Consider the following 13767-nt stretch of genomic DNA (forward strand, 5'->3'; position numbering starts at 1 on the left):
GAGACACTGCCCTGCTGTCCGCCGCTCAAGTCATCCTCTACCCGCGCCTCCTCCAAAACTCCCAACCGAAGACTGAAACTTCCTGCTGGACAGAGAGGGAGGAGGGATGCTGCTGGTTACTCCTCCTACACAGCCATATTCAAATCTGGCTTTTGCATGTCTGTTATTATTTAAATCCCCCCCCGTTTAAAGTGTTGAACTGACGATGAAACTTTTGTTGACCGGTAATAATCTGATTTGTATGGGGAAAAAGTGTAGAAATTAATTGATTAATTAATTAATTAATAGACAAATAACTAAATGAGAAAAGCTAGTAAGTCATGATTAAAAATGTTCATGACAGGTACAAATTTTAAGAAAAAAAAATTAGATTTTAAAGTCCAAATTATAAACTATAGAAGCAAAATCATGATATAAAAAGACAAAAATACTAGATAAAATGTCACAATTTACACTGTCAAATTCTTGCCATAGGCCTAGTCAAAATTATGAGATGAAATTTTGATTTTTTTAATCATCAATCACCAACCATTTAATCATTTCACTTGAGTCAAACATTTGACTTACAAGCATTGAATTTTGACATGCTAAATTGCAAAATTATGATAAAAAATCAATTCAAATCAAATCAATTATGACATTAAGTCAAAGTTTTTGACGTTTTTTACATATTAACTCACATTTTGACATAACAGGTCAGAAATTTGACATTAAATGAATGCCTCCTAAATCAATTTTGTAGGTAAGAAGTTGAATCTTTGACTTAATAAGTCGAAAATTGTGAAATAAAAAGTCACATTTTGACTTACTATGTCAAAAATATGATTGAAAAGTCAAAATCGTGACTGTCAAAATTATGAGATAGTTTGAACATACTAAATCAAAATTATTGGATTAAAAAGTAAAAAATCTGACATTTTATGTAATAATTTTTAATTCTAACTTTTACTTTACCATGACAAACCGTTTCCTTTTTTTCTTTTACAGGCCTCTGTAGTTATATCAGCTCCCAAGCTTCATTATACACATTGATTCCAACAAGATAAGACTTTTCTAGCCACCAAGTACATTTACTCAAATTCCGTACTTACGTAAAACTTTGAGGTATTTATATTTGAGTATTTCCATTTTATGCCTCTGGACACATTTTCAGTCCGTTAACCTTCAGAGGAAAATATTTTCTTTTCACTCCAGTTCATTTATCTGACTAGTTATTAGCTTCCACTGTAAAATGCTGGTTACACAATGATGCATCTCTATGAACAATCTAATATACCGTATAATAATATATCAAGCACTTTGCTTTTTCATGCTGATTTTTTTTGGTGATAATACATCTGCAGTTTAACTTTTTAAAGGAAGATTTTTACTCGTAACAGAGTATTTTCTGATTGTTGTATTGGTACTTTTACTAAAAGGATGTGAGTACTTCTTCCACCACTGATGACACACACAGCAAATACACACAACAAACACTTAAACCAGAATACATCTTTATTATTATATTTTTAACTTTGTGGCAACATAAAAATATTTCAATTTAAAAGCAGCAGAGAATAGAGTGCTCATTCAACATGAACAAAAATAATCACAAATGCAGTCCTGCATTCATGAAATAAACATGCAATTCACTAGTAGTGGCGGTCATAGGCAGTGTGTGAAAGTGCTATACTAAAATAAAGACATTTATTTTCTCTGGTGGGTCTAAAAACTAACAAAAAATTTCATTTTTCAGTCCATGTTTAGAAACTCTGTCTGATGCAATGTCTATTAAACATGGCATGTCTGATTGAATGAGTCAGAATTAGAAATATACAGTATTTGTTATACATTTTAATGAGCCAGCGCCTTTATGTGAGAGCGAAGTTACTCAGTTTACATTCGCAGCTCCAAAAAAACTTACAAAAGGCCCATCCTGGGCACTCTTCTCCTGTCTTTGCAAATACTCTGCTTTGGTCTTGACTGTTTGAAGTGCTTGATCTAAGAGTATTTCCCTTCGGATACAATCGTATATCCAGGTTTACTTACAGGAAGGTTCCATGTATCTAAGGTAAGAGATGATGTGGTCCCTAGCTACTACGACTGACTGGCAGGGCTTTCTGGTTCTAACCAGCACCCGAGCAAAAGAGCAGAGGAATTCATGAAAGGCAGGTGAAGAACAAAAGTCTGAAGCCTGCAGAGTCTGAGCAGAGGCTGACAGGTGGAACAGCTTTGATGCACGGTGCACAAAAGGCAAATGGAAAAATGGCCAACAATATGAAGTCACCCAGAACTGTCTCCCTCTTGAACAACACACTGACAGATGTGACTTAAAACACTGTGGTGATCACACAAAAGATGCTGTGGGACATTTGCTTGTATTATCATTGTCACGTAGCGCCCTCTACTGTCTGATGTGAGACCTGCAGCATGTCCATGTGACTCGGTAAGTCAGCCAGAGGCAAGGTGGGTTTAATACTCTGTGACTGCAGCTGAAATTTCTCTATCAGCTCCTGAAATGAGACAGAAAAGAGAACAAAGTGAGCGAGGAAGAGTGGAGAAGAGTCAAAGAGGTCAAAGCACGAGTAAAAGAAATACTTCCTAAAGAATGCATCATGATAAAAAGCAGTGAACCCTCACCGCTGGCAAAGCCAAGCTTGTTAGCTTCTTCCAATGAGATATGACCTCTTCCTCGCCCAAGATTCCTCTGTCAACCAGCTTTCTAACAAGGAACAGGTAGTTGTTCCACTGAAAAGACAAAGGAAATCTTTATAGCACATTAGAGACCACGGAGCCAGTCAGAAAAGGTTAAACTCAGCAAATAATGTCACCATATCTATGTAAGATGACATTTTAAAGAGTGAAATATCAGTGTAAAAGCCTTCAAGTTTCATGTTATTCTCTGTACACAGAAGATATCATCATTATCATCATTTAAGTGTTTTTCTCAGTTTAAAATTAGCAAAATGTCATCTGCACATCTGTATGTATAAACCCTATAAGTAGTTGTATTAGCATCATTAAAACTTCGATATCAGCAGCAGTTAAAATACCTCCGTGTCGCTGGCCTTCAGCACAGCAGTGACAGTGAGTGGGGTGAAGAGCAGGTGGAGGGGGGCGGAGGAGCAACAGTCTCTCTCCCACAGCTCAGCAAGCTGCTCCAGCACCGATCTGACAGGAGTCTCTGACCCTGAACCAGGTCCCAAAGTAACCTCACCACCTCCGCAGCACCCTGACAGAGACAGCACCGGCAGCTCTGCAGACACTGAGCGGATAAACACAACAGGCACTCGGGTCAGTTACACAATACACTGCATCATCTTGCTTCCATATCACACAGCGAAGGGCAATTTAATTAACAAATAGGAGTGTTTATGAAGCTGTAGCACTTAGGGGAATTAACCTGTTTACATTTTAACACATATCACCCAGAGAGTGTTTTCCTGTAATTAAGGGTTTATCATTAAAAGCCTGGATTCTTACCCAGTTTGCAGGCCAGTAGGACAGTAGAGTTCAGCAGCATCTGCTCTGACACCACAGTTAAAAACTAAGTGAGGAAATAAGAGGAACAAAGTGTTATCATTACTGGCAAAAATCAGTAAATCGAGCATGAGTGTTGTTCTGTTGCATTTGTGTGTCTCGTGTACCTTTCTGCAGGCCAGTGTGTCTCCCACTCTCTGTAGCAGTGTTTGGAGCTGAGAGCCAGTTGGCAGCTCCTCATCAGTCCTGGGGCCGACTGCAATGCTCAAGAACTCCTACATTACAAAAAAAACATTCAAGTAGAACTTTACACAGAAATCTTTCACTTTAACTTCAGTGAGGAGTAATGTTGGTTTTCCTTTTCAGCATTTGGGAGAAGCTAATTGGTGACATAACACTTAAACTCATAAAGAGAAAATGAATTCTAACCAATTTTTGCATAACTAATAGTAATAACAGCAAACCCAATAGCTTAATGAAATGCTAAAATATTGTCTTATGCAAACATACCTTCATCTCGATGAGGATGTCTGAGGGAAGTGAAGCAATGTGGTTGCAGTGTGGAGAGCAGGAGATCGCTCTCTCACTTCCTTGTTTTCTCTTGGGCGTAGTCGACTGCTCCTGGGTGACCAACTCTACTACAGCCCGCTCCACATCCCCCAAGTCCGGAGCCACTGGGCTACCCAGAGCCTTCATCACGCGATCGTATCTGCTCTTCCACTCTCGCCTGATGAGCGCTGATGGTTGGAAGACAGAAATAATATTTTAGATGGATGTCCTTGGGCAATCCTTTCACCACAGAACGGGCTCCTTCCTTTTTTCGAAAAAAATTAAATTAGGTTCTGTGACATGATCGTGGCTTTCGCTGCGTACAGCTGAGTACAATTATAATTTATTATAGAAATGATTCCATAAATATATTTTGTGATTGTATGTTTTCGTCTGCCCAAATTTCAAGCAAGAATATAACTTCTTCATTAGACCAGAGAGAGGTCCTTTCACAGCCATGCTTGGATGGGTCGAATAGTTATAGAAATCACTTACAGTAGTTTTCACACTTGATATGAACCGTACTCAAGTTTGGGGTCAAGCATACTCAGATCCAGGCCTGGGCCCCTGATGTGAAAGTTTCCATAATTTTCATTTCTTTAAAGGATCATACCAGTGTTACACTACATATCCTGTAACCTTATATAGTTTTAGTTACAAGAGAACCAGAAGTCACTATTTAATAGGCCTGCAAAAATCTTTTTTTGGTCAATGTTGTTATAAAATCCAGTGTTCCTGTTATCAGTGACGACAGGCCAGAGCAACCCCTGGCCTCGTGTTCTCTCAGATAATGATGAGTCCAAAGCAAATCTGGGGAAAAGAGAGAAGTGGTATTGGACTGCTTCTTGCTATCAGCAGATGTCCTGAGTCGAGGTATCAGTATTGGGAGAAAAAGAAGTTGGATCGGTGCCTCCCTATAGTAGAGTTGCTTGACACACACAATTCATCACACTGAACTCTTCACTAAGTCCGTCTTCAAATTATAAGCTACACTCTTGAAAACAAATAATCAACCACGGACAACATGCACATCTCAAGCAGGTTTCCTCTAATAACAAGCAAGCAAACAAACAAAGCAAGTTTCCTGTCTAATATTACACTGAAAGGAAAGAGATAAAAATGTAAGACTGAAGTATAAAGTGACTTGCTACCTGTAATGTTGGCAGAGAGCCAGCTGCAAGCTTTTTCTGTTGCAAGACGTTTGGTGATGTTTTCAGATGTGGTCAGAACCTGCAGAGACAAAGCAAGTCAAACACATGGGAACAACCCACAGAGAATTGTTTTTTGACATGACATCATCTCATCATTTTTGCATGGTGATTTTTTTAATGACTCACAGCAGGCGGGGTCTCATCAGGGAGCAGGATTCTTATGGCTTCAGGACTCTTCTCACAACAAAATCTGCAAATCACATAAGACTGAGATTAACACTGAGAAAAGATTCCCCCACAGAGGTGAAATACAATATGTTACATCAAAATAAATACAATCTTTTTTCCAACTATCAAATGGCCACTCAAGACAGTTTTGCTTGCTGGTTGTTAAAAGAGGCTGTTGTACCTTGTGGCTCTTGCCAGAGCTTCTAATCCAGCATCACACAGCTGAGCACAGATGGAGTCATTCAGTTTTGAAGGATTTGAGTTTGGCAACTCCAGTCCATCTCTTAGTATCTTCTCTCCTCTGTCCACCAGCTCACTCACTAACGTCGCCCTGTTGAAAATCCCAAAATAAATGTGAACACACAAACACACACGTGCATTAACATAAAAAAATTAAATTAAATACATAATCTACAGTTAACTTTTAGTGATGATGAAAATAAGAGTTGTGATACACATGTTTTTAAAAAGACAGCTACACAGGGAGGTGATTTCACATAAGCCACCACCTGAGTAAATTTGGACTGTTGAACAGTTACTAGCCTCTTAGGTAGGCAACCAACCAAAGTTAGAGGCTGATTACCTGCTACACTGAAAGTCCTTTTCAATTCTAAAAAGTAATTTAGTGGAGGCTGGTCAAAGTGAAATAAAAAACTGTGAAAGATACAGTTGATTTAGAAATTCATGACTTGGAAATTTCTAAAGCCTCAGGCCCAACAACCCCCCACCCCCAAGCTCTGTGATACTAACTTCATATGCTTGACGCCGTTGGATCCGATTCTCTCAGCTACAAACTCCACAGTGCGACGCAGCGACGGAGGCTGGTTGTGAAAGAAGGCTTGCTCGAGGTCCATCTGTCACATTTGAGTGTTTGGTTTGAATACTCGCAAACAGGCAATTCATTGATGCCATTTCAAATTTCTATTTACAGCCTGTTTACTCACCTGTAGTTTCTGCTGTGACCTGTTGGCAGTTGGCGTATCCCTGAGCTCAGCAGAGGTGGGGGTGATCTTGCGGATAATTCCTCCACTTTTAGCTGTGCTTCCAGACACAAAGGCAGCGAGGAGCTTACGAAACTCACCTGGACCAATGAAACCAGGCAAGGAAAATCAATCCACAACTTAGAAAGAGTGCATGTTACCTGGAGGCCCATTTGCGGTGAACACATATCAACCAAATGTGATCTAAGCTCTGTGGCTCCTGATTAACAGCATGTTACCTCTTCTATAGCAAATACTGTGACAACACTGCAACAAATATACATGTAAAGAAATGTAAAATTGAGCAGGTAATCCTTGAGGCAATAACAAAGATTAACAAATTTCCACTCACCAAGAAATGGACAACATGTATAGAGAAGCTGCTGATCCACAAGGGGAATGCAGTCCTGAAAATAACAAGAGAAGCCTCAGTGCAAATGAAAAAACAGCAGTGGGCATTTTACGCACAAACACCTACTAAGGTGAATATTTTACTTACAAGGCTTGCACCACTTGTGTTACTGTCCTCCAGCTTAGCCACCTCAGTGAACTCATTGGTGAAGAAAATGTCCTCAGGAATCACAGGGATCTACACACGTTTAACACAAGCAGTTCAATTACAGGTAACTGTTGTGTAAAAGTAAAATGATGTATGTTAAATGTAAAACTGAGCTCTGTCGGTTTTTACATTGCAACCAATCTTATTCTACTATTCACTTTACGCTATTATATACAAAAACAGATAATATCTACAAGTTGCGTCTCACCTGGAAAAGCCAACCTAATACAGACACCATTAGTAGTTTGTTCAGGTAACACACTTCTCCACATCTGCCCAACAGCATCCTCCTACAAGAATACAAAAAGTAATCTTTAAGATAACTTTCCAAGAAGGTCAAACATCAACAAAAACAAAGAATGTGTCGGTTTGTTTATGATTCTGTAAAAATTCAGTTAAGATTTATTACTTCTAGAAATGTTTTCAGGTTTTTTGTTTGTTTTTTTTTACCTGTACAGCAGAAGCAGTGTGCCTAACGCAGTCCTGTAGCAGAGCAGCAGAGGACCAATAAAGTCCAGCATGGAGAGGAACTCCACAAGCCAGGGGACAGTCAGGATGGTGCGCCTCCTTTTCATACTGTTATTTAGCACAGCGCACACATCCAGCACTGGAACGCTCTGATGAACCAAGAGAGGAAAAGATAATGTAATTAAATGCCTTGCAGAAAACATGCCAGGACTGGACTTAAAACAGTTTGGTTTCCTTGATGAGATTAAAGTCACCCTACTAGAGGAAATAAATCCTTTAAGTTAGCTTATACCTTCTCCATTTGAAACAGGCCTCAATTAATTACCTTACTACTTCATAAACATTCATCAATTCTTCCTAACCTTGCTGCGCAGAGCTATCGCAGTCTCCTGAATCTCTCTGGATGGTCTCTCAGATGTTTGGTAAGGCAGAAAAGAAATAAATCCAAGGAACTTAGCCAGGAGACGAGCGAGGAGCAGCACTGAGGTGAACCGCTGTTTCTCGTCCTGATGGAGACAAATCAAGAGGGTTATGTAATAATTAAGAGTATGTCAATCAGATTATTATTCGTTTAATCTGGCATGTTTGCAATTTCACAGACTACCCCATGCTTAAATCTTTTACCTGCCATGAAAAACTCAGTGACACTGACATCTCAGTAACATCTCTTTGTCTGACTCGGATAGTATACCTGCTGCTCCATGTCCCCATCTCCCTCCTCCTCTCCCTCCCCGATGGAAGCAGGGGGGCTCAGGATGGACACCTCGTCCAGCTGGAGGAGTTGCTGACACAGGCTGTCCTGCAGGTGCTGGTTCAGCTGGCAGCTGGTGCACAATATGTAAAACAAGTTAGATCACAGAAAGACAAGTCAAGGAAAATGTTTGGATCGAAAAGGACATCTGCCAAATGAAAAACGACTTGCTCAGAAAATAAACTTCCTGCTGTTATGAACAAAAAGTGCATAATGAGTTATTATGTATCACTCCATGCAGTTTTTGACCACCGATTATACCAATTATATGAATACATAATGATAAATAGATCTTACAATGTGTCCTGTGTCAATTTTATATTTTAATGATATAGTTCAACAATGTCACTGGTGGCATTTGTTTGGACGGATTGTCTCACCAGCTAGCTGTCTGTAGGAAGTCTCTGAAGAACTCCTGGTGGCCAGGGAAGGATGGGGGAGGACAGGGACCAACAACTCCATGAGGCTGGATGAGACGCTCTTCAAGACGCTTCAGACGCCCCAAGCTGTCAGCTCCCAGCATGCCTAGCAGGTCGGTGTCAGGGGTATCCCCGGGAGAGTTGTTCATACGGGGGCCTTTACACATCTAAAAAAAAAAAAAAAAAGTACATGTTGAGGGGAAGGAAAGATAAGGAAGAAAGCTGCAGCTGGGCTGTTCTTATTTGTATTCCCTATCCCTTATATATTACTTTTATCTGGGTGTATGTTATCACTTTAAGATAAAATTACTTAAAAAAGTTAAGATCTATTACGTAAATTTGGATGAGGTGCCACAGTTTACCTGAACAAGCTGCTTCAGGAACAGACGGGCAAAATGGGAATGGTTTCCTGCAGAGGTCAGTTGACTCATCATTCCTCTAAAAATAGAAGACAGAATGATGAAATGCATGTAGCAGAAGTAGATAAGATAAATGAATTGGATAGAAATGTTGTTTTACATTTTCAAATTACACAAGCTAATAAGAAAAAAAATCATTGGACTTGCCTTATCCTGCTCCCTAAAGCGACATCAAAATTCCACCCTGGTTCCGTGTGAAAGTCCTCCCATTCTCGCAGCACTTCATAAAAAATATCTCTGAGAAAAGGGGGCAAAAATATCAAACACAGAAGTGCAAGTGATGAAGTCTAATTCAGCAGTTACTTTAGGTGCTCAGCCTTGGCTCAGTCTGTTTATAACCATGAAAAATCCAGGTATATGAGGTTTACCCCCATCTGCTGCACACTTCATCCGTCATAAGAGTCATTTTTGTTGGACATAAGAAGAAGCTGTGACATACCTCTGTTTTTTAAAGGTGTGGAAGGCCTTGTCACTTCCGAAGTTGGACCTGTTGTCCGTGGCAGGACGGAACGGGACTGAGTGGATGAAAGTGGAAACTGAGGGGGAAAGCTGGAACAGAGAAGGAAGAAAGGGACATAAAAATATCAACCTAAAGAATATAGTACAGAACAGCTTTAAGTTGTCTGACATTTTTAGAGTCAGATTATGAACATCTGTAGTGAGGAGCAAACAAGGTTTATAATAACATAAACAAACTGAATGTTCAATATTTTTATTAAATAATAAAACAATCTATTAAAAGATATACATATTAACTTAAAAATGCATCATGGAGTAGAGACCAATATTTGAATTTATTTAGTAACACTCCAGGAAATAAAAGCACATACACTAGTACAATAAAGTATAAGTGTGTTACCTTGGCTGTGCTTCTGTCCTGCGCTTGAGTGAGACGGTCCCTGAGATCTGGGGAGAAAGACGCCACCCTCTCGTTCTCTGCCAGCAGACGCAATGTACACTTGTCCAAATGAGCTACCAACCTTTCATATGACAAGAGAAGATGCTTATGAATCAACTCGGAGATTGAGTGAGGGAGCAATGTCACCTAATTGAGGCGAAACTGTGAACTGATATGTTCCTTTTAGTGAATAGGAGAAAACTGAGGAAAACTTGACACAAGAAATAAATAAACTCACTGAAACTGATTCTCCAGAACCCTCACTGCAAAATACACACAGTTGTGTACTTGTCTTAGGTAACATCTCTCCAGAAGATCTGAAAATGTGAAAAAGTGACTTAATTTCAATTCAAACAAAATCCGAAAAAAAACAACAACCACATTTTAAATATAAAGGACTATAGTGACATAAATTACACACCTGAATTTACAGCACACAAACTGCCCTGTTCATCATCATCATCGTGACTTTGAGGAAACCGAGACGTCAGCAACTGCATCACAAAGAATAGCTCCAGGAAAATGTTTGGCACTAGGTTTTCTGTAAGACACCAAAAAATGAACACACTCATTTTCATCGTCTTGTGCAATTTAAGAGATTTAATAGATTTTAAGACACTTAAAATTACTTTATTGTGAGGTTTTTTATATTTATTCCTAATCATATTAACTCCAAAATGATTTCTTGTTATGTTTTACATCTGACTTCTTAATAATTAATTTTGTTTTGTTTGTTTTTTTTACTTTCTGTAAATGCCTTTAATTTTCTTAAACACATTATATGTTAATATGTTATATTATATGGCACAATTATGACGCCTTGTGGCCATTTACCAGAAATGCAGGTGCAATACAGCTCTGCCAAGAGATCCAGTTCCAAGGAGAAGGTGACTTTAGATGGTTCAGGACTAGGTGTCTGCAGGTCAGGTGTAACTTTAGATCCAGTCCTAAGCCCTGACTTGGTAGGGGTGCAAGGGTCCAGAGAGGAGGGCAGAGGAGGGCCCACCTGCTGGGCGCGCTTTGTCCTAAAAACAAGAAATTCCTGATCATGAACTTTCACATGCACCTGGACCATAAACAACAGAGGACGAGAAAATAAAGAAATAAGACAATCTAATATATAATGTATGATATATCAATCATAATGAGTGTATAAAATATTAATTACAAATTCTAGCACGTGTATAATGCTGAATGAAAAACAGTACTTTTGCTTTTAGAACTGGCCAGGCAAAAAGTATAAACAAACATTTTTGTGTCACCCTTTCTTCCACTACTTTATACTAGAATTTGTCAGAATAAGTAGAGTCATTCTCCATGTTAACTTACTTCTCCCTCTTAAGTAGTTCCCTCTCTTCCTGCAGGCTCAGAGGACTGCCCACTGTCATCGACCCCTGAAGCACCTCTACCCCTGATGGGGGGCTACAGGGCTTCCTGAATGGGGTGGAGGTGAAGCAGGTCTTTGGTTTGGAGTGTGGCCGCTCTGCACTGACTGGCGTTGGGTTTATTCTTCTAGATGGTTTGGATGCCCTGAAGGAGAATGTAAGCCATTAGACAAATCTGAAAATATATGGTGGTGTCAGTGTGGACTTTTGTTCAAGTTTAAGTTGAGAAGACTCACACTGGTGAAACTGGTGATGACCCAACAGGAGGGAAATCCTCCAAGTTGCTGAAGTTGAGCTGCCCCACAGATGGAGGTGAAACCTGCTCGTTTATTTTACTGTACCCTCCTCCTCCTCTACCTGACCTTCTCCCCCCACTGTCCCACCGTCCATTCTCATCACTGTGATGTCCTCCACGCACTCCTCCATGTCTTCCTTGTCCAGCCATGCCGCCACCACCACTCCTCCTGCGGCCCTTCTGTGACAGGAGGTTGGGGCTGTTCAGGAGGTCTGGAGGAGAAACCATGTAGTCCCCCAGACTGATCCTCTGGCTGGCCCGGCGCTCGGAGCCTGAGGGCCTGGAGGCAGGGCTCCATGTTGTAGAGAAGGAGGGGCTGCTGAAGGCACTGACCCCACTCACACAGTGGGACTCTGACTGACCAGCAACACCCCACTCTGTTCCAGGTGACACAGACGTGGCCGGAGAAAACAGCTGGACGCGGCTGGCACTCCGTGAACCAGTTCCACCACCAGCAGACCTGCTACCCCTCTTGTCAGTAAAGCCTTGCGTCTGTGCAGCAGGCCTGGGACGGCTGGGGGTCTTGGCTGGCGTGGCAGGGCCGTGGGTTAGTGCTTGACTGCTCTGCTCTCGCAGGAAGTTTAAAAGAAAAGGCACAAACTCTTGTTTATGAACTGTCACCCCAGGTTTGTTGAGTGAAAGCTTATCATACTCCTGTTGAAAAAAAAACATAATCGTTGGAAAATATTTGTGACCAATGAGGCATTTATAAAGCTGTAACAGCACAGATGAGCAACACTGTTTAATGCACGATGTACCACAGACAGAGAGTAACTACGTCATCATATGTTTAGTTGGACAGCTTCAGCACATTTCTGCAGAAAATAGCCAGTTGACCTTGCTAACAATGCGCTTGCTAACATCTGCTAAACTGCACAGCCCTACTCGGACATTAACAATAATAATAGTTGCTAACAAAAATGGCATATTATTATCTGTTTTGACACTAAATTTTCTCTTGACTCGTAGGAAGCGTCTTGTCTGGAGTCCATACCATCCAGGCTACATTAGCTCGCTAGCTCAGCAGCTAAAAGTTTTGTTTACACTCAATTGTGAGCTATGTCATCTCATAAAACACGCCATACAAAGGGCGGGCACGTGTCAGATGTCTCACTCGTGTTGCTCTGAATTATTTCAGACTTACCTCGATATTTTTTAGCCAGTCTGTGACCGTATTTATACCCACTTTCTTCGACAGAAGCGATTCCAAAAGAGCCGCCATTCTGGCCAGGCGCTGCGCGGCTGCACTAACTGCGAGGGGGGGCGTGGTCTGCGTCAACGGAGGCACGTATTGCGAGTGACGTACGCCGACCACGTGTGCAGCTGGCGGAAGGTGACAGCTCTCTGCATTCTGTATGGCCCTGTGACTGAAGCGTTATAAAGTCTCAAACCTCACACTTATGGGGGATACCTGCTAGGTTGTTCTTTCCTTGGGGGGAAATCTGCCTCTTGAATACGTACAGAAAAACATTCCATTGTTGTGTGAAGCCTAATAACTTCCTTTCCCCTCCCCTCGCTTGAACCTGTCAAAACTGCTCTGCATGGTAGAATGATGCTGAGGTTGTATTCTTGGAGTTGCTTTGTACTTACAGATGAGACAGACAGCACTTAAATAAATCTCCACCAAAGAATTATCAGCTGATGAAAATGTCTACTGGGTCAGATCTGGCCCCTACGCCAGTAGTTTGAAACCCCTGATTAACGCCATACAATTAAGTAATAAAACCTTTATTAACTTTGATTGTAATCTCTTCACTCCAAAAGTTATGATTCATTTGATGATACTGTTGGGTAAATTCAACATACATAAATAGGAAATCTGTTGTTTGGATTATCTCATTACAAGGATTAATTTAAAGCAGTAACCTTTAAAACAGCTAAAAGAGTCTGAAACACAGAAATTGTACTGCCAAAGATCATATGAAGTCTTTTTTAGTTTTTGAGTTTTTAATGTAATTGTATTAATCTATTTTACGCTTTACAGTGTATTGGATGTATCTATTGTATTTAAAAAAAAAAAAAAAATCTTATTCTGATATTTAATTTCCATTCAGTCTGTGATGACTGATTGTTACAAACTGGTTCTGTTAATAAGGATATTAAAAACAACAACAACACGCCGGCAGTCCAGTGCATTACTAAAAACACACACAATTGCATGTAATAATTCTTGTCTTATCATCCACTGCTCAACTCTTCAGGATTA

General features: G+C 40.3%; 2 protein-coding genes across 2 annotated transcripts in view; both read right to left on the reverse strand.

The window, feature by feature from the left end:
- Positions 1 to 1914, reverse strand: part of stard9 (StAR-related lipid transfer (START) domain containing 9) — a 43518-nt gene extending 41604 nt beyond the window's left edge. Inside the window, exon 1 of the mRNA XM_023430760.2 lies at positions 1904 to 1914. Coding sequence (XP_023286528.1) covers positions 1904 to 1914 — 11 coding nt within the window. The remainder of the gene's footprint in view (positions 1 to 1903) is intronic.
- Positions 1477 to 12813, reverse strand: cdan1 (codanin 1). Its single transcript, XM_023430811.2, has 28 exons — positions 12706 to 12813; positions 11503 to 12215; positions 11211 to 11411; positions 10716 to 10906; positions 10303 to 10422; positions 10120 to 10198; positions 9843 to 9963; positions 9423 to 9532; positions 9131 to 9220; positions 8927 to 9002; positions 8526 to 8731; positions 8086 to 8218; positions 7757 to 7900; positions 7377 to 7543; positions 7135 to 7216; positions 6867 to 6956; positions 6720 to 6774; positions 6332 to 6468; positions 6138 to 6241; positions 5569 to 5718; positions 5346 to 5409; positions 5160 to 5238; positions 3970 to 4196; positions 3627 to 3734; positions 3463 to 3526; positions 3033 to 3244; positions 2620 to 2727; positions 1477 to 2492 (listed from the first exon to the last, which is right to left on the reverse strand). Exons 1-28 carry the CDS (start codon positions 12781 to 12783, stop codon positions 2370 to 2372), a joined length of 4032 nt encoding a protein of 1343 aa, XP_023286579.1. The 5' UTR covers positions 12784 to 12813; the 3' UTR covers positions 1477 to 2369.
- Between the last annotated feature and the right edge of the window lie 954 nt (positions 12814 to 13767).

This window comes from Seriola lalandi, unplaced genomic scaffold (genome assembly GCF_002814215.2).
Source record: "Seriola lalandi dorsalis isolate HSWRI2012SDOR001 ecotype SW California unplaced genomic scaffold, Sedor1 jcf7180002054911, whole genome shotgun sequence".
In the NCBI taxonomy this organism is placed as follows: domain Eukaryota; kingdom Metazoa; phylum Chordata; class Actinopteri; order Carangiformes; family Carangidae; genus Seriola; species Seriola lalandi.